The sequence below is a fragment of the Chrysochloris asiatica genome, unplaced genomic scaffold (assembly GCF_000296735.1).
Source record: "Chrysochloris asiatica unplaced genomic scaffold, ChrAsi1.0 scaffold00111, whole genome shotgun sequence".
NCBI lineage: Eukaryota > Metazoa > Chordata > Mammalia > Afrosoricida > Chrysochloridae > Chrysochloris > Chrysochloris asiatica.
The window spans coordinates 4,085,871-4,112,364 of record NW_006408629.1 but is presented as its reverse complement, the minus strand read 5'-3'; the positions used below and the strand labels follow the sequence as shown (position 1 = coordinate 4,112,364).

Here is a 26,494-nt window from a genome sequence, read left to right as displayed (position 1 = left end):
TCTAGGGCTTAATTACCTGTGCCATCCAAGAAGAAAAGTAACTCATAATAAAAATAATAGGGCTTTCAGTATGTAAAGTGCTCAGGTAAAACTGCATGAAAAGTCATAATAAAGTACTCAGCTATTAGGTCCTGTGCATAGAATGGCCACAAATTCAACAGCTACAAATGAAAGCTGATACAGGTGTGCTTATTAGCCATTCAGGTACTGTGAGTTGTGATGACATCAGTGATGAGATTTTTTTCACATGGTGAGACATTCTTGGTAAACTTCTGAACAGCATAAAGAATAAAAGTCCTTTGATTTACATGGTAACTACATTCCTGAAAAGTTCAGTATATGTTAAAATCCTACAAAAAGTACTTTTGATATTATTTGTAAAAGCCTATTTACATGATATTATAACATCTGAAAACCATGTGGAATTCAGAACATGCTTTATCCTGCTGTGCTATCCTGGGAATTATAAATATCCACCCTCACTGGCCTCCTCACACTAAATAATATCAGTGGTGGTGGTTGTGTGCCACCAAGTCAGTTCTGACTCACAGTAACCCTGAATATGGTTTCTGAGGCTGTAAATATTTATGGGAGCAGAAAGCCTCATCTTTCTTCCACAGAGCAACTAGTAGATTCAAACTCCTGACCTTGCTGTTAGCAGGCCAGCTGCTCATAATCCACTAGGCTACCGGAGCACCTTCAATAATACCAACAGCATCTTACCATCATCTTGGCAACCAAAAATATGTCTACAAATTTCCAAAATGCTCTTAGAGGCCACCACTCTTGCCATTAAGAACCACTAATTGAAACTTAGATAGGGCTTGTCTCTGTAATAAAGTATTGTGATTCTTGAACTGCCCAGTAAGAACAAATCTACCAGTCTAAAAGGGTAAAGAAACCATCCCCTGAGAACCTTCTGGGAAAGTGGGAGCTTGAGAATTAGAAATTCAGTGCCAGTAAAAAGGAGCCTTTGATAGATCTGGATACAGTTGTGGTAGATGAAAGACTAGGCTCTGACTATAAAACCATGTTTATCTCTTTAAAATAACATGGACTAATTTCCCTGTTAGCTCCATATCATTATTGTTGGTGTTAAGAGCCATTGAGTTGGTCCTGACTCGTAGTGACTATGTGTAGCAGGGGTGGGGAACATCCAGCCCTCCAGACTTACAAGGCCCTTGCAATCATTTGGTCTGGCCTTGCCAAGGCGACCACAGTTCCAGTCATTACACTGTTGTTGAGTGCTGTTGAATCAGTTCCGACTCATAGTAACTCTGTATAGGGTTTCCAAGGAGCAGCTGGTAGATTTGAACTGCTCACCTTGTGGTTTACAGTTCAGTGTTGACCTTACAGTGCCACACCAGAAGTCCAGCCATCAAATTAGGGGTAAGTTAATTAAATGTTTGACCAAATACAGCAGGTTAATTTTTAAGCTAATACTTTTGTATATCCTGTGAATGATGTTACAAATTTTGGCAGAAATAAAGGTTTCCCACCTCTGCTGTGTAGGGTTTCTGATGAGCTGCTGGTGAATCTGAACCACGAACCTAATGATTAGCAGTCCATATTCTACAGAACACACCAGGACTCCACATCATTATCGTATATTAATTAAGGAATGTTTTTTGATTGGTTTAACTTTACCTTTTTATGTCCTTTTATGAATAGATAAGTTAATGACCTCCTATGGTTTTATTAACAGATTAAGAAGCACCACTCTTAATTTCCCTCAAATGGTATATTTTTTAAGTACTAGAAAACTGCTCTCAAAGGTTTCCATTCACTGTGCATTGCCGTGGGTCAACTTTCACGTTAATTTGTAAATAGTTTTATTGAACTTTGACCCTAAATTATCTAAAATGGTCTCCAAATATGTGCCTGAAATGTGTATAATACAGCCTCAGATGAACATGCAATTAACCAATTTCCAAATGCTATTTAAAATGTATTTAAAATCTACTTTCAAAGCCTTAGAAAAGAAAGCCAAATATGTGCCAAAATATGCATGCTAGTTTTCGTTAGTCTAAGAGTTCTGGTGGCACAGTGGTTAATTGTTTAACTGCTAACCAAAAGGTCAGCAGTTCAAATCCACCAGCCACTCCATGGGAGAACAAAATGGCAGTCAGCTTCCATAAAGATTGACAGCCTTGGAAACCCGATGAGAGACAGTTCTATAAAGAATCCCCTGCCCCACTCTCTGTAATTCAGCTTCTGACCCACCTTGTTTATGAACTTAGTCACTGTTATGTACCACTGAGTCAATTTCAACACATAACAACTCTATAGGACAGAGTAGAATTGCATCATAAAGTTTCCTAGATTGTGATCCTTTGCAAATTACTAGGTCTTTTCTCCCATGGTTGATTCAAACTGCGAACCTTTCCATCATCAGCCCTGCACTTGACCACTGCACCAGGGCTCTTCTTATTACCTTTGTTGTTGTTGTTAAGTGCTGTTGAGTCAGTTCCAACTCGTAGCAGCCCTATATAGGGTTTCTGAGGAACGACTAGTGAGTTTGAACTGGCAGCCTTGTGGTTCAACCAACCTTGCAGTCCAGTGCTTTATCTCACAGCACCATACCAGGACTCCTAGCAACTTTCCTTCCTCTGACAGAAGTACCTATTCTCATTCTATATGTTCTTAAATTGCAAAGAGTAAATGTTAAGCACCAATGCAGTGACTCTTATCTACAGGATTTTGGTCTTTTCAGTCCAGAACTAATCAAGCAGAGAGACGTCATAACCTAAAACTGAAAAAAACTTTATAGAGAATTTATCACTAGGGGAACTGTTCATTTTGCAAAAAGATTGCCACCAAGAAAAATACAAAGGAGTCAGGCCATTGACTCTTTACTAAAAAAAAACACCACAAACCCACTGCCACTGAGTTACCTCCAACTCATAGCAGCCCTGTGTAGTGCTTCCCAGATTGGAAATCTTTACAGGAAGAAACAGCCTCATGTTTCTCCTGAGGAGCAGCTAGTGTATTTGAATAGTTGGCCTTGCAGTTAGCAATCCAATGCCTAACTCACAATGACACTGACTCTTTACAAACCAAACCAAACCCACTGCCAACAAGTCGATTCTGACATGGGTCCCTCTAAATTCATAGCTTGAATTGGTTTTCAAGGGGTGGTGGGAATTATAGAGAAGTTTTCCCAGAAAGTTTACAAATGTATCATAGCCTTGATAACACTAGTAGGTATGAATATGATCACTAGGGAGGAAATCCTACATGTGGCTGAAAGCAATGGAAATAGGAGGGAAAGGAGAAAAAAAACCACCCTTTTTATTTATTTATTTATTTTTCTTATTCACTAATAGGTATGAATATGATCACTAGGGAGGAAATCCTACATGTGGCTGAAAGCGATGGAAATAGGAGGGAAAGGGAAAAAAACACCCTTTATATATATATATTTTTTTCTTATTGTGTTGAGAGAGTATGTTGCCATATAGTATGCATCTGAGAATGGTGTTTCACAAAGAAGAAATCTAACTGATTTTAAAATGTTATAATAATGCAAATAGTACTTATTACTGAAATGAAACTAGGGTTGTAAGTAAACACTGTAAAAGTGCAGTCATTCGTGGAGAGATGGAGCAGCTGGGGACTTTGGACCCGGAAAGGGAGAGGGGCTGTGTGCTGACGACCAGGGGACAGGCTTGTGGGGTATACCCTTTGGTTGGTGGATGATGCATGGAGGGGATTGTAACCATGGCAAGGAAACGATAATACAATGGGATCAATGTGAAGCTTATGTTCTCCTATGTAAACTATCACATAATTCACAATAAAGCATTAACAACAAAAAAAAAAGTTATAGACCTAGATGGAGGATATGTTGGGAAACAATATTCACATTTTAATAAAAGTTTCTATGATTTTTTTATTAAAAAAAAAAAACTGCAGTCATTTCATAAATCTTTCCTGAAACTGGATTCACAAAATATTTAAAGTAGATACACCTGAGCATACCAGGATATTTAGTTTTGGGGACTATGAATGTCTCAAATTCAAAAAACTCCCTAAGACTATCATTGGAATAATTTAGTAGTTATTGTTGTTAGATGCCATCGAGTCGGTACTGACCCATAGCGACCTTATGCACAGCAGAACGAAACACTGCCCGAGCCTGGGCCAACCTCACTATTGCAGCCATTCTTGAGTCCATTGATGCTGCCACTTGGCCAATCCATCTTGCTGGGGGTCTTCCTCTTTTTCTCTGACCCTCCACCTTACCAAACATGATATCCTTCTCCAGTGACTGGTAGTAGTAGTAATAATAAATACCTGGATGTTCTGTATATTTTAAAGAACATAACATTTTAGACCTATTGATGCAGTTGTTGTTACTGCTAAGTGCCACTGACTGAGTTCCGACTCATAGCGACCCTGTATAGGATTTCCAAGGAGCAGCTGGTAGGTTTAAGCTGTCAACCTTGCTGTCTGCAGTCCGGTGCATATCCTACTGCATCACACCATTTTTCTAAGATTTAGTCAAAACTTGCCAAAATCCAGTCAGGTACATTAGAGTTTGCCAGAATTAACCTATATTCAAACTCCTCCCTCCCCCCACCAAATAATCAGTAACAGATAAATTATTTCAGTTTTTAGTCTAACTACAGTAATATTGGAGCATATTTCTTAGGGTTATGATTTCAGTACTGAATTTTGGTTTCAAATCTGGGCTCCTAGGGGCAGTCTGCAAAGGAGAGCATCCTCATAGGGACACCTATAGGGGAGAGTTCTCTAGGCTAGGTTCTGTGTGAGGACCAGCTCCCACAGCTAAGTCACAGACACAGACTGTAGCTTTCTGCTCTCTGGCAGACCACAGCCATAGCATCCTTATTGTTGTAACTCCCAGATTGTGATACTGTCACAAAAATGTTGCTAGGCAACAAATGTGGTTACCAGGTCTCAGCGAATAGCTGAAGGGGAAAGCAAAGTGTTGCACCATTGTAGAGTAACCATAGCAATGACCTACTATTACAGACTAAAGAATTATCATTAACAATGTTAAAGTATCAGACAGGGGCCCTGAATCCAGAGACTGGTAGCCGCATTTCTGCATAATTGGGAGATCTAGAAAGAAAAATTTCAATTTCTTCAAAGCTATTCATTGTTTAGAATATTTCTTAAATATTATTTTTGTTTTGTTTTATTACAATTTTCTAAGTGCCCAGAGTTACAAAGCTACTGGTAAAATGATATAAACTATCACAGGGAATGAAAAAGAGATGGATTTTCTCTCATCTATCCTTAGGACTATATCAATGTTATTTGTTTCCTATGTTACACTGAGGGTACATTTAATTTGAAAAATACTGTACATTAATGTTAAATTGAAGCTACAGAAATAAACTCTAGTAAAAAATAATATAATAATAATAGCCCTGTAAATTGACAGTGAAACTTGTTTTCTAAGTTGAATTATTTCTGGCATAATAGGAAGACTAGAGGGTCTAACCTACCAGTCAGCCCTCAGGAGAAAGATGTGGCTGTCAGTCCTGGTAAGGAAGGATTTCCAGCCCCAAAAATCAAATCCATTACCCTCGTTTCGAATCGAACTCATAGTGACTCTATATGTCAGGGCAGAACTCCTTATTACAGGGTTTCTAAGGTTGAAATATTTGTGGAAGCAAGACTGCACATATTTCTACCCCAGAACTGCTGCTGGGTTTGAACTGACCACCTTTCGGTTAGTAACCACCTTGCTTAATCATTGCACCACCAGGGTTTCTTCCAATAAAGATTGCTGCCCTATCGGTTATGAGAAGGGATGGAATCGAATACATCTCAATAGGGAGATGCTCTTTTAGTACTGTTGTTGTTGTTTTCTAAAACTCCCCGAAAGTCTATGAAAATGTAGCCTGCTAGGACACCCACCTCAAGGTCTCCTGGTGTGGTGCTGTAGGATGACCATTGGATTGTGAACCAAAATGTTGGCAGTTCAAACCCACCAGCTTCTCATCAGAAACCCTATACAGGGTCACTATGAGTCAGAACTGACTTGATGGTACTTAACAGCAAGACATCTCAAAGGAGCCCTGATAACCTAGTGGATTACAGTCAGGCTGTTAATCGCAAGGTTAACAGTTCCATGGAGGAAGATGAGGTTTTCTGCTCCCATAAAGAAACCCTATACAGGATCACTATGAGTCGGAACCGGTTTCGCGACACACAGCCACCACACACCTCAAGGCACAGTCTTTTGAATATGATTCTTTATTAAGCATCTAGCGACTTCTCTGAGAAATCATAGCCAACATCACAGCTTCCGGGAGAGGCAGAAAAAATCTGATTCCCGCCCCCGCTTGGATGGCAAAGAAACTCTGGTGGGTGTAGAAGCCGGATCCCGCCGGCAGGGGAAACCAATCCCCGAGCGTGCCGCAGAGTCTGGGGAGGTGGGTGGTTTCAAGGCAGCAGAGGGAGGGGCCCTTCCCGCCGAGCGCTTCGATTGGCCGGGACAGGCTGTGGGCATCTGGGGCCAGGGGTCCGCCCTCAGCGACCCGCGGGGAAAGTCCCTGCCGAGGCCGAGCACTGGGGCTTGATTTGGATCAGGCCAGAGGCGGCCCGAGATCCCCCGGGCGCCGCCTGCGGAAACCTGGACTCTGACGCAAATCTTGATTCTTCGGAGCCCTGAGAGACAAAGTGAGCCCTCCGGTAGAAAAGCCCCAGCAGGCCGCGCACTCTTCAGCTTTGGCGACTGCATGCTGGCCAGAACTTGCCTCCCGTCATCGCATGTCTGGGGAAGCGCGCCCTCCAGGGGTGGATGCGGGGGGCGGGAAGGACCGGGTCCAAACGCTGAGGGCCAGGGCTTCCAGGGGCCGAGAATAGACCCTGGCACTGAGAGCGGTCACTGAACTGAGCTAGGGGGACCCGGCGGAGGGCTCGAGGGGCGGAGCCCAGGGCGCAGGGCGGCCTATGGGCTGGTTTCAGTCTGACATCCCTTCCGCACTCGCGCCGGCACCTAGCACCCAGCACCCAGCAAGGCCACCTCTTAACCGATTCTGTGCTCTTTGCAGGCACTGATCGTCACGAGCTAACTTCCTGGAAGAGCTTCCCGTCTATTTTCAAATTCTTTACGGAAGCCTCGGAGGCAAAGACCAGTTCCCTCAAGCCGGCTCTGACGCGACGCTCCCATCGAATAAAGCACGAAGAGTTGTAAGAGGAGAGCAAGCGAGACGGGGGAGGGGAAGAGAAGGAACTACTCTTCGAGCTTGCAGCCACACGTCTCCCAACTGCTTGTTGTCTGCGAGCCGACTCCCAGCCCCTCATTAGATTGTTTTCTTCTTAGAGCACAGGGTCGTGATATATACATCTAAATAGCGTTTTGCATTATTTCTAGATGAGTGCAACTGTCAAAGCAATATGGGTTCACTGGTCGTGCTTCCTGCGGGCTGAGCTCCGGCTTCGCACTGCCCGTCAGCGCGCAGATTAAGGCTGACAGCGCCCTGGCCCGCTTGGCCGGCTCGGCTCTAATTGCCCTGATGGAACCCGCGCGGGCGCTGCCGGCGAGCGAATGGCGTCTGCGCGGTCCTACCGCCCACTTCTGCAGATCCACCGCTTCCCGTTTCCTGGTCACCATCCACCCTACCCCACCCCAGCCTACCCCCATTAATCATGTTCTTTTTTTTCTCTTTCTGAGCAAACTTTAATTTTAAAACTTCAAACTTCCATTTTTAAATGCCCCACCCCCACCCCCGCCAAGGGCATATTTTTTAGGGAACTTGGTGTGTGTATGTGATTTTTCTTTTTTTCTCGGAAAAGCCAAATTTAAATTGAGAACACAAATGTCATGATGTACCTTCTAGTTTGGGGAGTGCAAATTGTTCTCTTAACGATCTATTTTCATTTAGAGACCAGAAGAAAAACTGCATAAAAATCTATAAAGTATTGAATCCACGTTACCGCTAAAAATCCTTGCCAGATGAATATGAGATTTTACAAAAGTCTCTAATTACAGAAGAGGCTTTTAAAACCAAAATATAATGATGAGCAGATCTTTTAAGTGTATGTGTGAAAAGTCCCATTTTCGATGGACTCTCCAACTTTTATCATTAAAATTGACTTTACTTACTAAATATATAATGTGTATTGAGTGGAGTTGTAGTTTACATAGCACACTTCAGTTTTGCTTTTTATATCTTATGTGGTGAAAGCTTGCTGTTGCTGCTGCTGTTACAGGTAATCCTAATGAGAAGGATCTATTCTTGAGTTTTCATTGAGTTAAGCCTTTTAAGAATAGAATTTTTTTTATTGTCTTCAGAAAAATCAACCTGTATATTCAGAAACCTTTTCTTTCTGAAAGGCTAAATGGGGCTTAAAATGATTATTTTAGTTTTTTTTTTCTCCAACGGGAAGAGAAATGGTGTGAAGGGTTTTCTTCTCTCAAGTTTAGTGACATAATGTTTAGCATTCCACTTGCTCTGCAGGGTTTTGCCCTACAATTTCAACTATTTAGTGTTTTAATCAGCCTAAATTTTGGCCAACACTGTGACAAACAACAGGTAACATAAGTTAAGATTTTGCTGACTTTTGAATCCAAATATTAAATTTTGTCATTGTCAAATTTTAATTACTTGAGGAATTTATCTAGTGAAGATTCTGTTTCTGATAAAAGAAAAAAAACAACCTAAATTTATATTTTTCTTCCTTTTTAAAAAATATAAGCAACAGTTCATATGCCTGCCTTACTTGAAGGCATGATAAAATGTACCCCAAAGGACTTAGAACTTGCTAACACCTCAGAAAATACCTTAAAATTATCCACCTCATAGATAAATTTTTATATTACAAATTGTCTTCTTACAAGATTTAAAAACTGGTATTATCTCGTGCTATGTTTTACATACAAGTACATTAGTTAGTTCTTATAGTTTGATGGCAAATTAAAATGATCTTTTTTCAGTGACCATGTCTGCATTTCTTTGATGTTATTTAACCAGAAACAACATAGGAGGAAAAATCAAAATGACATTTTGTTCAAATACTGGATGATTGAAAAATTCATTACACTAAGAATGTCCAGTCTGCGATGTTGACCCTTTTTATCCAGTCTTTCGTATTTTAGAAGTCATAGTGACCTCTGTAAAATAATGGTATCTTCCAGTGAGAAGTTTTGAGAATTAAATGGACTAAATGTATTTTTCAAAGTATTATAAAAGTGTGTGGGGAATTGTTCACAGTAAACTAATTTTACAGCACTTCTTTATGACATCAACACTTGTGCTATGCTGAATTCATGAAGCTTCTACAGCTGATCCTAGAAAAGTAAATGTGCTCATTTTATAAACCAAATCATCCTTTCTCTTCAGTTTCCCCACCTCTCTTAAAAACCTTTACTTCTAGCTTAAGTAAACCACAGTTTAATTGCCTTTCATACTTTAAAACTATTGGGTTGTTAAGACTTGTTTAACTATCTATAGAGAGCTACTTGCAAACTTAAGTTGTGTAAATGTAGTATCTCCTTGTGGGTTTGATCTGTGGCTACCTGGAGAGAGTTAAGCAAACCATCCCAGACCACCAACTGGTAACTGATCAGACTCCTTGTACTGTAGGATTTTTTAGCCTGTTGATGTTGTTAAGTGCCATCGAGTCGGGTCCGACCCATAGCGACCCTGTACAGGGTTTCCGAGGGTGTAAATCTTTACGGGAGTAGAAAGCCTCATCTTTCTCCCGCGGAGCGGCTGGTAGTTTCGAACCGCTGACCTTAAGGTTCGCAGCCCGATTCGTAACCACTACGCTACCAGAGCCTGTTGATATAAAGGCAATACTATCATTCACTTCAGTTTTCTGGGAGAAATAACAAGCAGTTGGTAGGAGCTCAACTGCTTAGGGATGGCCAGATGTGAACAGTATTTCTACTCTGTTCTCCCCTTTTTGTTATCTTTAGACAGATTTATAGGAGACTAGAGACTTAAAATTAGGATGTGAACTTTTTGTTTTAATTACGTATTCGTAGAGTAAGTGGAATGGGAAGGAAGGAGTTACTGATCATCTTAGATTCTAAGTAGTTTTATTATCCAATCTTAAAAACCAGATATTACTTTGGAGCTTTTGAAAGGTACCTCCTCATGGGATTTACTCAGTCATTTAAAATTTTTCATGGATACTTGAAGGGAGAGAAAATTCTACTTGTGATAATTTTGCTTTTCTCAGGTTTCTGCCTTGCACTTCGACCTGTATTACATTATTGTTTTTACAAAAAAGAGAGAGGAAAAAGAAGTAAAAGCACAGGCGTTTCTTATCTATTATATATTTCTGTTGATCATTTTAAAATAAAAAACAATTTTCCCAACAAACATTGCTCTGAAGTTAATTTCTTCACCATCTAGATGGAGGTAAATAGAAGCAGAAACTTAAGAAGAATGGTGAGACACTATAACTTGTTTGACTATTACTATTATTGCACAGTAATATCCTAACTTGAATTGGGTCACTATTGGGTTTGTACCTTTCTCAAAGCTAACAGTTTTTAATGACATCCCTTCTTTATATCTACACTATCTCCTTAGCTAGCTAGGAAATATGAAAACCTTTTACTAAACTGTGGTTTCATAAACTAAGCTTTAATATACTTTGTGCACTCCTAAAAAAAAAAATGTCTGGTGAGATAAAATTGCTCCCAAATTCATATACATAAGGTTGTTGATGTATGTATATAGAGTCTGAAAATAATAAGTATAGCTTTTTCCTTACTTAGAACCTTGTAACTAACTCCTCTGAGAGGGTGTGGGTGACAAGCTATGTTAACTACATTGTTAGTACTGGAAAGCTAGGTTCTCCCCTCCCCCCATGTTTCTCTGAATTATCTGGCGTTTCAATCCAAATGCATGTATGTCTCCTGTTATAATTTTACTGTAAATTGACAGGTTCCTGTTGGTGTCTGTCATTGTAATTTACTTAAGAAAGATTATTATTACAGAAAGTCTAAAAAATTCTTCAAAACTTTTCTCATGCCACTGTGGTGGAAAATATCTTTAAATAAATGTGAAACATTCTCAACTTTGAAATATGGGTGGCAAAAAAAAAAAAAAAAGATAATGGTAGTGGTTATTTTATGATTACTTATTAGGGGCAGTAATAATATAAAATAAAAGACTCCAGGAGGTGCTCCTTTTCAAAAATTGAATACTTTCCTTCCTTCCTTGTATAGAATGACTGAGTGGGAGTCTCTTGAATTGTTCGTCTTCCTTTTATCTAATATTCTATTAATCTCCAAAAAGATCAGTTTGAGTCTGGGAAAGGATTTTTAATCAACACTTCACAGAGCTTAAAGCTACCCTACCTAAAGCGGCAGCTTTGTTAAGCGGTTTTAGATTTAAAGCATTGCAACTGTCATGCACTGTACTAAAGTAAAGAATATACACCAAGTGGAAGATGTTGAAAAGAGGGAAATAGCACAAAGTCGATTAACAGGAGATTCCAGAATAGAAATAGCCATCAAAGCATTCCAGCATTTATCTCAAAATCTAGGTAGAGTTAAAACACACACACAAATGCAGCAATGATAGTCTTAAACCTCACACTTAGGAGGGATGAATGTTGATTTAATTGATTCATTTGGATCGATGTTTTTAAAGTTTCACACCACTGATCTTTCATGTAGTGATGTCTTTAGCAGTCAGTGGTCTGACATGAGTCTTCTCAGATTTCATCAGTGGGACTCTCCATGACATCTAAAATTATGCAATAGTCTGTGCAATGACAACTTTGGAATTGGAGACCTCAATGCCAATGAGCATGATTAAATTGAAAAACCCTTGTATGTCTTAGCACAAAGGCTTAGAGGAATAGTAATTGTAAATGAACTACAAGGTTAAAGTTACCAAATATATAGTTGGGTTTAATTGGCCAGATGGGAGAAAGTACTCCTGAAAGTTTGGCCATTAAGTGGACATCACACAGTGACCAGTATTTTCCCCTTGGATGTAAAAAGCTTGAAAAGGGAAATTTGACTTAATCCATGAGGCCTTCGAAGCAACTTTCCCCAGTCTTTTGCCTTGAGGTTTATGAAAAACCTTTTACTATATTCTTTGTATTGTTAGAGTTCTGTTTGAAGCTGACATGAAACATATTTCTAGAAAGAAATCTAGAGAGATCCTGCATCTGTCTTTCCTCATCATTCAGCTCTTTCTTCTTTGGCTATTTGGGTAATATGGGAAACTGTCATAGGTAAAATAATGTTGAACTGTACTTTGTAACTAGACTGCAATACCAATACAAAGAATCTGAAATGAAAAGACAACCAATACTCCAAGAATGATATGTCTCTTTTATAAAAGTTTACAATTTGAATAATCAACTTGGATAGAAACTTGGCAGGAAAACAAACCATGGCACCACCACATCACCAACCATTTTCACTTTTCTGTCCAATTTCAGAGTGCATGTGTTTGTGAGTATTTCACTAGATCAGTGACAGCTCTTTATTTGCATAATTATATGCTCTGGTCTGAAGAGAAAACTAACCCCTAAATTTCATGGGTCACCAAACTGCAACAATCAATGTTTTATCACGTATGCTAAGCAAAATCTAAGAAGCTATATGAAGTTTCTTGGGGAATTTTTACTCCTCAGAAAATTAAAGAGTTTTCGTCTCCTGAATAGATTCAGAATCTTTCCAAGTTCTTTGTAACTGAATTCTGTTTGAAGGCAAAACTAGAGATTAACATGTAGATCTGGATCTTAGACTCACTAGACTTACTTCAAAGTGGCTTAAGAAGAGCAGCATTTTAGAAGCACTAAACTTTTAAACTTGAAGTGCTGTCCTTCATGTTTGATAAGGAAAATTATTGTTCAAATTATGATTAATCTAGAAGAAGTCAAAATTTGCTATAATTAAATACAAAGTTAATTTCCTTTCTTAAAATGATTAACTCAGGGATTTTTAAAAAGACCAATAGGGAAAATTTGTATTATATAGACATATATGTACATATATGTACATGTATAGATACACACATATACATCTGTGTGTGTATCCATATCCATCCATGGGATAAATATGTCCATTTCTTTGATTCCTCTTAAAGTATTCAGACAATGTATACAATATGTGTCTTTTCAGTGCCTATAACATAGTAGGTGCTCAGTATATGTTGGTCACTATGAATGTTTGTAAACTTACTGTCTTAAATTTTTCATCTGTAAATTCTACAAGGCATTGTAATAAATATTGTTTTAAAATGCTTCAAGTTCTCTTGCATCTGTAAGTTCTCTGTATGTAGTATCTATTTATATGTATAAGGTTGGCCTTATTTCATTAAAAAAATAATAATAATTTAAACTGGATTGGTGTCTTCAGTTTGTAGGCAGTCAGCCAAATTTGAAATACAATAGATCATAGAGACATGCAGAGAGTGACTTTTTATGGAGTTAATAAAATCCTGGAAAATATGCCCTTACCGAATTCTTAAGGAATATACTGGGTGCATGATTCAATTTGATTGCAAAAGAACATAGGCGTGCAGTTCATTTAAAAGCATATAATACAGTGCCTTTTATTTGAAGTGATCTGTGTGTAATGATATATTAACTGCTCTTCATTAGGCAATTTACTGTCATCAACAAAATCTTTAGAAGAAACATTTGAGGAAAAAATTAAATATTGCATAGTTTTAAAGTGTTTGTTCTCTAGCTGAAGAAAGATGGGAATTCTAGGATTTAAAATTTCCTAAAACATCCCTAATGTTTTAAGCAAAAAAATCAATTTTTCCAACTTTTTAATTAAAGTTTAATTAGAAATAAAAACCATTTCCTTTCTCATACAGCATAAAATTTTAAACATCTCCTTTTTACAGACACAATTCAGAAAATCACACCTCACCTTTGTTATTGTTCTTACTGAAATGGTCACCTACTTATGATCCCCTCTCCCTTAACATCTACCTCCCCGGAAATTGTTGTTTGGACTGAAGGTCTTGGATTCCGTGAGGTGAAAAATCCTCAAAATAGAACCTGTAAAAACAAGCAAAAGCATGTTTAGAATTTTTAATCAAACAATGAGTTGATAAGCAAGTTAGCTAATAACTAAATATATAGTATCTATGTGCCTGTGGCACTGTAGGATCAGCAATGGACTTTGAACCACAGGTTGGCAGTTCAAACCCACCAGCTGCTCCTTGGGAACCTTATACAGGGTAGCTATAAGTCAGAACAAACTCAATGGCACTTAACAATGTGCCTCTGAATTAAATAGATAATATCCAGGTTTATTTTTAAGGTATAAACTCTTATTTTAAAATAATAGACAATATTTATACCTAATTCCAAGCCACCCCCACCATCATTTGTCCATTTTTGGAGGTATTGCTGAGAATTTCAGATTGAGTTCTAAGACTTCTACTCTGCAAGGGAGACAGAAAAATCAGTTATTTCCCACTGAATCCTACACGCAAGAGGACTGAAAAGCCTACATTTTCTCTTTTTATTGTTTTCATTACTTTTTTCTCAAGTAACACCTAATCCCATTCTGTCTGAAAAAAAAGGTATCTCTGATCCATTTCATCTTTCTGTACTTCCAAATAGCTTTTCAAAGGCTTGTTTTATTTCTTTGTTTTGTTTTTTGAACCATAATTAAATAAATTACTTTTTCCCCCAATAAATGTTCACAAATTCCTTAGGTACCTGAATAATCAGGATTTATCAACTTAAGAAATATTGATGATTTGTTGTGGTGGATTTTTTTTTTTTTCCCTTTTGCTTTTGCTTCAGTAAATTGCTTAATATCATTCCCTGGAATAACCAGCTCTAAAAATAACCATAGCACTGAGTGTCACAATTTGGCTTTCATACAGTTTCGAAAGAAAACCATTAAAATTGCATTGATCTCACAAATATTGATCTAGTGCTTGATATCAAATATCAAATGAGATGCTGTCAGTTACTGCTGATCATTGTGTCAGCTGTTTGAAGTCATGTCCTTTTCCTTCTTTATTGTCACATGGATTCAAGTTGCAGAAGCTAAATATGATTCTCATGATTAACACAATTAAGATAAATTGTTTTCCTGTTTTTCACATTTCTGGTTTGTACTAAACATCATAGTTAATAACCACTTGTCACACTATTATATATATATACATATATATGTAGCTAATATAACTGTGTAATTCACCTACTAAGCAGGATTTTTCTATTAAGCTGTACCCTATTTTTGAAATATTTTATCTATATTCTGTTTGCTTGCTTTCTGGCTGCCTATTTTTTATAATACAATTTGTTTTAAGAGAATGCAACTGTTAGAAGTTAGAATGAAATTTCAGACCTAAATTTATACACACAAACACACACAACACTAGGTAAATCACTTTTAATATTGTTGACAAAAGCTATAACTGCATCATTTGGCAAACCTAGAGTTGGAAGAACCATTTAGATGAATCTATATATTTTTAGTACTTTCTCCAGCAGAATATGTCATGCTGTGCTTTTATTTTCTATCAAATCTGGAAATAGCTAACTACCTTTGGATATGTTTAGAGTTTCAAGTCATCTAATTTTCTTTCTTTCTTCCTCCCTGTTTACTTAGTACGTCAAGAATTGCTGATTACATTGATTTTTAGTATGGAACTACTTTACGGAAGAAACTATAATGACCAGTAAGCACAGCTATCTGACTAAGTAGTAAAGATTGAGAAATAAAGAGAAGTTTCCTAGGGTACTGTTTAATTTTACAGCCACGTGCGAATTTTCCACACGTATGGTGAGAATAACAACAAGGAAAAAATCCAGCGTCAAGGATCCTGGTATCCCTGAGCTGTTGTTTTCACACCTGGTTTGGGGACAGCAGCGTGGAGCAAACGTGGAAGCAGCGCTCTCCCCAGCACCATGGACAGCGCCAAGCAACTCTATTTCCACTTCCCTTGGCCAGAACCCCGAAGTTCCGGCACTCGCCAGACACCCCTCCCGGGTCACTCCCTGTAGGAAACTGCTTTCGGAAATCTGAGGACCAGTCCAAAAGCAACAGTGGGTTTAAAGAGTCTACAGTTCATTCGTGGAGATTCTTCTTACTCTTTGTCGAGTATTAATCAGTTTTAATGTCCATCTACCTGCAAGTGTCCTGGAATCTAGCCTAGACTGCGTGCCCTTGGTAAAAAGCAGTGCCACCATCAGGCATTACTATGGTAGGGGTCTTATCCCCATAACTTTTCTTTGATTTTTACCCTCACCCTTTAGCTGTCAGGAGCTATCTGTATCCACTCAGGTTTAAAATGTGTGTAATGTGAGTATTTTCTCTTTGGGCTCCTGATCTCACCGCGAGAGAGACTTCCGTTCCAGGAGCTGTGTCTCCAGACGCAACTGCCTCTGCTGTCCCACAGCTCTGCGGGTGGCCAGAGCTGTCGGACTAGCTCGGGTGCACCCAGACACTGGCTAATTACCTTCCGAGAGAGTGGCGATTCCGCAGCGGACGCCCGGCCCGCAGCGCGCTAAAGAGCCTGACAGTAACTTATTTGACACCAAGAAAAAGTGGGCGCGTCTGGTTCAGTCCTCACTACCTCTTCTACTTGCAGACCTCAACTGTCTTTTTCGGCATATCTCTGTTTGATTTTCTTTTCTTTTTTTTTAAACTGTCGCTTTAAGCAAAGTGCAATAAAAGATCAATTCCATGGTTGGGTGTCTTTTTCACTGCAGATCTCTCTAGCAACACTTAAATTGTCACAAGACTAATTCTCAAATATTTCAAATTGCACCTTGCTTTATTGAAACTTGCCTCACTTGTTGGACTTTAAGCGAAATCTGTTCCCACTCCCAAGGGACCCTATTTCAGTCTTGAGCTAACTTTGGGGACGGAAATATTAGGTTTTGAGCAGGTGAGATAGCCAAAATTAAGTTATTGTTAAAGATGGATTATGCAAAAATAATTTTAAACCAACTTATTCTAGAAAGGGTCAGGAAGGAATAAGTTAAGGGGGGCGGGGGAAGGAGAGGACCCTGGCTGTTATCTTAAGAGTTTCTTTTCTATAAAATAACTTCATAAAACTGATTTCAAAATTGTTTCTGTAACACGGATTACAATACACTTGGGGCTAAAATTGTTCCTTATTTGACAGAGTATTGCAATGAAAAATCTCAGTGAATTCCTTTGTTTAGCACTAATTTAGCTTTAAAATACTATGTTTTTCTATCCCTTAAACATACAAATATTTCATTGGATATTACAATGGTTAACCGTTTAGTCTTTTTTCATAGCATCGTTGTAAAAATGCTGTTTTCTTCTACAGCATTGCACACACAAACTTTCTGTCCCTTTCTTAGTTTGCAAAGACACCAGTAGGTTCTTCCCAATGATACTATTCCCTCATAGTTTGGTCATTCTTTTAGTCTCAAGTTTCCTTTGCACAAATAGTAAGATGAGCGGGTGCTGGTGGAGAAATTCAGTCATTCTGGGAACTATTTAAAGTAGCCACACTGACCCTCCTATGAAAACTGGGGAGAACTCACATTAGCAAATACAGTTTGGCAGCTGCAGTGCACAGGGTAGCAAAGGGGACCTGTTGAATAATATTGCATAGGAACACATATTTTAGGCTAGGACCTCCTCTCGCGATCAGTACTGGCATTTGAAATACTGCTATGATGTTAGCATTTCTCCTACCTGCGCTGACTCACTCCATGAACTGAGCTTCCATCATTGGATAAAGAAATATCTTGCTCTAGCCTTGGGAGGGAGGGGGCTCCAAGAAGAGGGAATTAGGTCCAGAAGAGTTAGTGAGAAGGAATTTTGAAGATTCTGGGGTGAAATCGATAAGATTTAGTGAACTTCTGGGTGCCTGTGGTTTATTCTCCAATTCTGGTTTTCTGTGCCTACGATTTCCCTTATGATTTGGGAGAGGGGAGAGTTAAGATCTCTGTTTAATTAATCAGTTAGGAATTTCGTACTAAAAAAAAAGTGTATTCCTGACCCAGTTTCAGATTGACTTTTCTGGGTTATTCTAAGAAAATGAGAAAGTCTCAGGCAGACCTGGGTCAAAATTTCTAAATCACTTTTTACTAGAGAAAAATGTAAAGAGAGAAAAAAATTAGAAACTCATATTCTTTCAGATAAATCAAAACACTGGTTAACACTCAGCAGGTCCCTCTGAGGGGAGATGTTCACCAAAGATGTTTGATCAACAACTGTGTGTATTTAGCGAAACTTTAAACCATTCTACAGCCTAGATGGCCATTTTATCCCTTCCCCCCGCCCCCCCAAGCTTTTCCTTTAACTCCAATTCTACTCTTCTATAAGACTGCTGCTGTCCTATTCATTTTTTCCCTTCAAAGTCTTTTAAAATAAGTTTCCTTGTCTCTTGCCCATTTGTCAATGTCAAATGTACACTGCCTATTTAGATAAAGAAAAGTATGTATTTCTTATGTTATAAAAGAACAGCCTTCTTTATTTGGTTTCTCAGAAATCAATAATCTCTTAAGTATTTGCCAAGACCCCTGGGGAAGAAAAGGTGTAAACAATAACTACCAAACTTCAACATGACATTATTTGTTAAAATCTTCAGGATTATCATTTGAATGTGGACAGGTAATGGGGAATGACTTTGGATTCCCTGGATTTCATTGGAAGGGACCCGAGGTATCTGACTCTAGGCTCCATCCTCTGCAACTTGCCCAGAGAGCTATCTTGGAGATAGAGTAGGGAGTTAATTCTAAACTACTTTACAAGACACCTTAATATCCAGACTGGCCTTCAAATAATTGAGCTGGGAGATGACTGGGAAACCACAGGAAAGTTGCGAAAGAATTACCCCCATTAAAAGAAACATCATGATTTCAGTCTTTCCTGACATAATTAAAGGCTGTGGTAACACTAGTCTGTTTCATGCTGTGAAAAAAATCACCTACTTCTCCAGCATAATAAAACTTTAAAGTAACTTTAAAATAAAAATAAAAAATGTAATGTTAGTGGGTATACAAGGAAACATACAAAGCATTAGAATAACAGATTTGATTTAGTTATATAGAAGTTTAACACTAGAGAAAAAAATACACCCAGTTTTCAATTTAGCCAACTTTTAATATGTATTCCCAGAAAACAATATCTGACAAGCTTCAATTTGCAGAAGATTCTAAACCAGGTTCTCAAGAAGGTAATAAAATACATAAATTATCTTGAGCAAGCTGCTGGGGGGTGGACTTATACGCATTTGAGTATCTTGTGATCCATTGGAAGCATAGTTCCCTCAAATGTGAATTTTCCCTCTCGATCAACTTTCAACCCTGGAAAGGGTGGAAGGGAGAATGAGAGCCATTTGCTTAACTTAATCTGGAACATATGTTTGCACCAGTAGCAGGTTTTTTGGTGTGTGGCTGGGGCTGATCAAGTTGTAAATTTTCCACTTTAGGTTTTCAGCGCCTGCTAGCTTCAACCTAACACCTAGAAAAAGACTTTGCAGGGTTTTCCTTCCCCAAAGCAGCTAAGGGTTGACAAAAGGTTTTCAAACCACCCACCTCTGAAATGTTATTAATTTTCTCAAAGGTGGAATGTTTCTACACAAATTAGTTCTCTAAATCCTGAAAGCAAGTAATAAGTTAAAATCTCATCTGGAAAAATGCCTATAAATATATACTTTCTTTCCTTTGCTACCATTGTCCTCCTCACCTGTAACCCCTTCTTTAAGGGATGCACAGTGGTGTGTCAGTTGTGGATGCTGCAAAGCTGACATCTTCATTAGACAAAATAGCATACTGGTCTTTGGGGCTCATCTTGATTTTTTTTCCATCAGAAACTTAAAGCTATTGATTTTCTCTTTCTTTATTCTTCAATTCAAAGCAGTTACAAAAAAAAAAATGTTTTGAGTATCAGAGAAGATTCACTCAGTGATTAAAATAAATATACATTAGAATCCAACAACTCATTCTTCTTGAGAAACACATTTTGTGGTGGCTTTTATTACTAATATTAAAGTATGTCTCCTTATAAACATGAATTTTTACTAATTGGTCTTAAAATAAATCATAATGGTTTTAAAAGTCAATAATGATATACCGTAGTTACAAATAAAGTTAACAATTTCCCTGCCACTAGCTGAACTCATCTTGTAATGGGGATGGGAAAGAGAGGTGGAAATGTGGTGAACTGTGGTGGCAAACTTCATAGATTATAAATAATCATTTGAAACTGCTGATTTACCTTTTTACTGAAAACCTCAATCAGATTACAGGAGGAAAAGTTACTCAGGTGCTTTCTGAGACACATCAGAATGAGTAATTGAGACATAAATGTTCTCTAAATTCAGGTACAGAGTTTCTCTGGATTTTATTATGACATGGATTAAAATGGGCCGCTCTTACCCATATACTTCCTTAATCAATGAGTGAATCAGGCTTGCAAAAACAAGGGCAATAATAGCATTACCATCTCTGTGCTAATCAGATGCCCACAACTAGTTGAGAACAACGGTGCTAAAAAGCGGCTGAAATTCTGAAAGGGAAGGTCTTGAGACACCGAGCGCCATCTAGCAAGCAAAGTTAGAATCAAAGTGAGCCCGAGTCAAGCACAGAGAGAGCAGAGAGACCAGGGAATGGGGAGGCAAAGGTGGACTGGAAAATGAACTTACTGTGACTTAACTGGCCCATTCTTACCTGAGCCCACTCAGCTCTCTGCCCCACTGGCCAGCTCAAACAAACTTAACTTCTGAGATGAGACAATGAACCCTTTCTTCCGCCAGCGAAGTAAAGGGCAGCTCCTCACAGGATTGCTTATTGTCTGTAATTAGAACAAGCGGTCTCTCCACACCTCCCTCCCGAACCAGCCCAGTGACTCACTAATTCTGCACCTTCCACTTCAGGTAGAGACTCCAAGCAGTACCTGAAAGGCTCACCTTGAGCTGAAATGACTCTCAGGGCTTCGGACACAGAGGAAAGTGCATCACTGGGGAAATCGAGCCGGATTTGAGAAGTCATCCTGAGTTTACAGGGCTGCCCAGAAGTTTCCTGACAGGCAACCTGAGCTATCTCTGGGTGACATACGCCACAGCTTTATTTAACAAGTCACAAATGGCCTTGGAAATTGAATGCTACCTTCTAAATAGTATTCTTCATCAGGCAACGGAGCCTTTGATATTTTCTTGGGCTGAAGAAAAGTCAAAGGTAGCCAGGATGCTGACAAATGCCCCTGTTGGTTTCTAACTTAAGGGGAAAGCAGCACTTTATGCATTTTTTAAAAGTTTGAATGATATTACCTTATTATATGAGTATCCTTGGAAACTGTGCTAACAATGCAACTACAACACAAATCTTCTGGGATTGTGATATGAAGAAAGTAAAGATAATCTGCTGGCTACTATACAGGCAAACAGTCCATATTTCTCTTTTAAACCAGCCGATCTGAATTCAAAAGACTAAAGAGAATTCATCTCAATAATATTTCTGCTTTATAAAGAACTTCTGTGGAATTTCATTTTAAGGTTGGGGGGAAATCCAGTGTATGTACATGCTAGCCTTAAACGACTCCAATTTCCTGCTATTGACTATTACTTCTGTAATAACTCATTGATTCACATTGTTCTTAGAATACAGAGCCATAGCTTTGCTTGGTATCCCATTGTTCTGTCCCCCGCCGCCCCCATACCCACACACAATTTTTCCCTGTGCAGTGGGGTTTCTTTAAAAAAATAATAAAGCTTAGAAAAGGAAATATTAAAATATCCCAGTTGTGTTTCAAATGCTATCCTATGAAAACAGATATAATATACACGAAATAACAGTTCTATTTCTTTTTCTACTACGCTCTTACTTACTGTGCAAAAACAAGCAGATCAATAATAAAGGAAGCCTTAGACAATAATATGCCCAACATGCTCATTAAAATATCTCTACAGGTTATATAGTATTTACAGTGGAGAAAAAAATTCACAACCCATTCAGTAAACCGAAGCCAACAGAGAGAGGACCTCAACGCTTAACCAACACATTAAGAAAACATCTAAAACATTTCAGTGAAACCTCTGGATCCCCGTATGCCCCCAAACATGTGTGAAGATCTGAGGAAAGGCAGTAGATACAATTCACATTGCTCCTTCTCCCCTTGTTCTCTCTGAAGCCCAGAGAAGTTCCCAGGCCAGTCTTGCCTCGGTTCACAATAAAATCGTACTTTTTAAAATGTCTGGTTAAACAGCACATTTCTCCCATCAAGGTCTTCTTAAACACGGAAACTTCTCCTAGACAGGGTACCCAGCTGTTTAATTTAACATTGATTTATTGCTTTTAAAAGTAAATTTACACACATGCCAACAGTGCTCCGTTTTGTTTCCCAAGACTCTCAGATTTATTTTCTACTTAGCGCTTGTCTGACAAAACAATGTCCTTTAACTTTATTACCCATCGATGAGGAAATCTGTCTTATTTTTGTTCAGATTTATTGTTGTATTACTTGTGAGGATTTTTGTGATTCAGAAAGGCTGAAGCCCAAAAGTAAGTAGAAAATGAAACAGAAATGATCACAAAATAATAGTCAAAAGCCTCGGATTATGACCCAACATAGACTAACCTGCTGGGGGGCAGGGAGAAGGATGAGGTTCCCCTACTGAGCATAGTTACTCAGGAGGAAAAAAAATATATATACTGTAATGAATAGATAGCATTTGAAGGTGGAGGGAGTTACTATGAGTAGTCAAAGCTAGGTTCTATAAGACCTCCAAGTTCTAGGTTAAAATGTATTTGGAATTATACAGCTAGAAGGCACATCCCTGTGACTCCCCACCTTCTAGCTGTCTTACCTCCGTGCAGAACTCCCAATTATCACATGTTCATGATGACTGAGCCCAAGGGAATTAAGATGGACTTTGAAGCAGCTTTTACGGTACACTTCATCTACATTTGGGTTTTCTTTAGTTCTCATTAAAAGGGCCACTTTCTTCTTTTCATTGATATACTGTCTTTGTGTCCTTCATTTCACACTCTTAAAAAAGTTGTCTCATCAGATCAAGTGCAAAAAAGAAGGGGACGACATTATAACCATCATAATCATTATAACAACAACAAACAACTGGTACTGTGGGTTTAATTTTTTTTTTTTTTTTTAAAGATTTTCTTCTCTATAAGGCATGGTCCAGTTAAAAGAAAAATGCTGAAGTTGAGAGTGGGGGCAATAAAAATGTTTATAAAGTTAAGTTATAGATGCAGGCAGGCTTTAAAAAATCTGTGTGCGTGCGTGTCATAAGCTTTCCTCTCCCAACCTGATTTCTCAGAGACATCTAATAATCACTTTTTGTTAAGTGCCGAGTCAGTTCCGACTCATAGCGGATAATCACTTTAGAGGTGTTCAAACAAGGACACTATTTCCTTTCTAGTAAGAAGTTAAGATGTGGCAGGTTTTGTTATTAGTGAGAGTGAGTAAGACAGTCTCTTTCTTTCCCCCCACAAATACACCATCCTTAAGTAAAGTCCCCAGTCTGAAAGCGTGACTCCCCAGCTGCCAGTGATTCCACAAAAGCCCTAATTCAACTTGGTTAATGTAGAAATAATTTTTTACCAATTCAAGATGATTTTTAAAAGTTAATGGATCCTTCTTTCTCCGGAAAACGCATCAGGGCACGTTTGCATAGGCACTTTCCATAGTTTGTTTTTTTAAGTAGAAAGATCCCTGTCTTTAAAGGGGGGAGGGGAGCAACTCAGCGAAACCTTGAAAATTCTCGTATTCATATTAGGAGCTTCCCCCCCCTCCCTTCCCTGCTTGCCCTTTCAAAAAGGGTCTTGTCACTCAAGAAGGAGCTGTTTCTTCAGCCTCCTCCCCATCCACCCACAAGCCAGCCCCCCTCAGCCTCGCAGCCGGCCCCGGCCCACCCCGCGACCCTCCTCGCGCACAGTTTCTTCCAAGTGGTTTTTCAAGTAATAGCTGAAGAGATGAGAGGTGCGGCTTCTCCAACGTGGAGCCAGAAAAAAGTACTTCTCTCATCCTAGCAGAACGCGGCCGGGCACGACCGGCGCGAGGCCCGGCAGTTCTTTTTCTGTCTGAAGCCACCCGGCACCCCGGGCTGTCCCGCCCCGCCCCGCTGCGGGACCGCGACGCTGCGGCTTAGGCCCGTCACGTGGCCGCGCCCCGCGCCCCGCGGAGCCCTTTGTTAAGCCCTTCAGTCCCCACGCGCGGCCGCAGGGGCTGAGGTGGTGACTGCCGAAGGGATGCGCCAAGATGACAACAGTGTTCCGGACTTCGCCTCTGCTCACAGTGTAGCCCAAAGCACCTTGGGGCGCAGACGCCCAAAGCACTTGGCAAATGAAGACTCCTAGCTCTCTGAGAGAAACGGACCTTGGGCATCTCCAAGGTTTCAAACTAAAGGCTCAAAGCGGGACGAGGGGCCCAGTGGAGGGCGCGCCTCCTCCCGGTGTAACCACTGGACTGACATCCCTCCTCCTTTCCATTCCGCCTCATCAGTTCCTCGTCTTTTTTTCTCTTCTCTTACCCTCTGCCACGCTCAGAGGCTCAGTGGGTGGGAGTGTACGAATGTGTGTGTGTGTGTGTGCGCGCGCGCGCTCTCGCACAGTTAGGTGTAAATTTCAAAAGAGTTATGTCCTACACTTATAAACTTGTCAGGGTGAGGGGAGGCTGCTCTCGAGTAAGCGCACTGGTGGGTGAGTTAAAGCGACTTATTTGAGAGGAAATAGAGGGTAAGATTTGGTCTAAGTGGAACATCTGCAAAACATTCAAGCAGCTTATTCAACAAAGAATCTAGCCATTTATTGTAGAAATAATAAAAAGCCACTAATGATTATGGTTCCCACCCCTTCCCCCAAAAGGCCAAATCCTAATGAAATAATTCAAAGGTAGGCCTCATTTCCTAATAGTGGAATTAAACAACAACAAAAAAGAGCCCAACTAAACTTTCAGCTTTGCCTTCTTAAGGGCCTGGGAACCTTGCTGAGAAATTAGGTAAATAAAAGACAGTTGGAATTTCTGTTGAGCTGAGTCTGCAGTGCCCGGGATGGCACATAGTTCTGCCTTGATATGCAATTAAATTACAGTAAATTCCTCTTTAAATAATAAAATTTGGAAGACTCTTCAGGATTCGAAAATGTTTGGGGTTAAGTAGCTTATAAAACGGCAATTTTAAAATGGTTTGTGCAATGAATAGCTACCTTTAAATCCTAAAACCATTATAAATATGCTATACATCTGGGTGCCAGTTTATCTCTCCATATTTCTTTTTTAAATGAGGAAAGCATTCATAAAAAGCTACTTGGCACACTTTATTTTAGGAAAGCAGATGTTAATTTTTTTCACGTATCATTTTATGACCAAGTACATGTGTAGCATTGGAAAGCATCCAGAACGCCTCTATTATTTGCTAAATGTCTGTTAGTTGAGGCATATTATTCTCAGTATAACCATGGTAGAGGTTATATCAGTAAAATAAACATCTGTGGGCTTTTGTTTTTGTTTTAACCTGGAGAGGGAAGCATAAAGAGTTACTATAAACGAGAAAAAAGAATTTGAGAAGGAAGAGCGCACCTGCGTTGTAGCTAATAGCATATTTATATTGTTCCGGTGCAAAACAAAGTCCTGCAGTCAGGCACTCGGGATATTTACATGGCGGGAGAAAAAGTTGAAAGCCTTTTCCAGCGTGCCAAATGGGATTCTCCCTGTGGCCTTCTGCGTAGCAAGATAACAGGTACTGAGCGCTCCTGGTGGCGTTGGGCCTTCTTCCGCTGCATACCCCTCCCTGCAAGCCAGCCCCAGGCCCAGCCCGCGTCCGGCCAAAGCTCTCAGGCTCTAGGAATTCCCAGGCACTGCGGAAATTTCAGCGGGTTTCCCAGACTAGAAACATGCTCAGGAAGCGTCCTCATTTGCCCTCCTTCGCTCGAGGACGCCGGCGCCCAGGATAAGCCAGTGGCGTGATAATTAATGGAATACAATATTTATGGGCCGATGTATTGACTCTGAGGCTAGCGCGCCTTGTAGACAGTCCGTGGGGGTCTGACAAACAGGGGATGAGTGAACAAACATAATGACCGGAGTACTTAGGTCTACCAGTTTACTCACTTAAATCCGAGGTATGTAACATCATGATAAATATTAATATCCACCTACATGGCCCCACAGCACCGACACTCTCCTAAACTCTCCCTTCCTGAGTGCTGCCCTTTACAAAAAGGCCAGAGAGGAGGTTTTTAACATAAAATGCTGCAAATATGAAAAATAGGTCACCAATAAAATTGGTCTCAGCATGGAGCGTAATTGCAACAAAGTGCCGCCGAGTAAAATCGAGGAGCTAGCTGGCTGAGGCGGCACAGTCGCGAACCATCTGGTGTGTATTAAAAGTGGTGCTGTAAATATTGCTGAGAGCTAATGCATTATCGGCTTCTATAAGTGCACAGGGCCTGTAAGCTTTCCATATGTTAGAATATGTAGATCGGGAGAGAGTAGAGTAAGGTGCTCTATCAATCACCGACTTCTAAAGCATTGTTTTGCCCACTCTTTGTGAAATCCCCCCCCCAAAGGGTAAGACATTCATTTTCATTCCCTCTTTCTCTAGCTCTTTCTACCAACTCT

At 39.5% G+C, this 26,494-nt stretch overlaps 1 protein-coding gene across 1 annotated transcript in view; it reads left to right on the top strand.

The window, feature by feature from the left end:
* The window catches only part of FAM172A (family with sequence similarity 172, member A), a 623,240-nt gene extending 616,066 nt beyond the window's left edge, over positions 1-7,174 (top strand). The window contains exon 9 of the mRNA XM_006867893.1: positions 7,032-7,174. Within this exon, the coding sequence (XP_006867955.1) occupies positions 7,032-7,174 (143 nt within the window). The remainder of the gene's footprint in view (positions 1-7,031) is intronic.
* Positions 7,175-26,494: the final 19,320 nt, after the last annotated feature.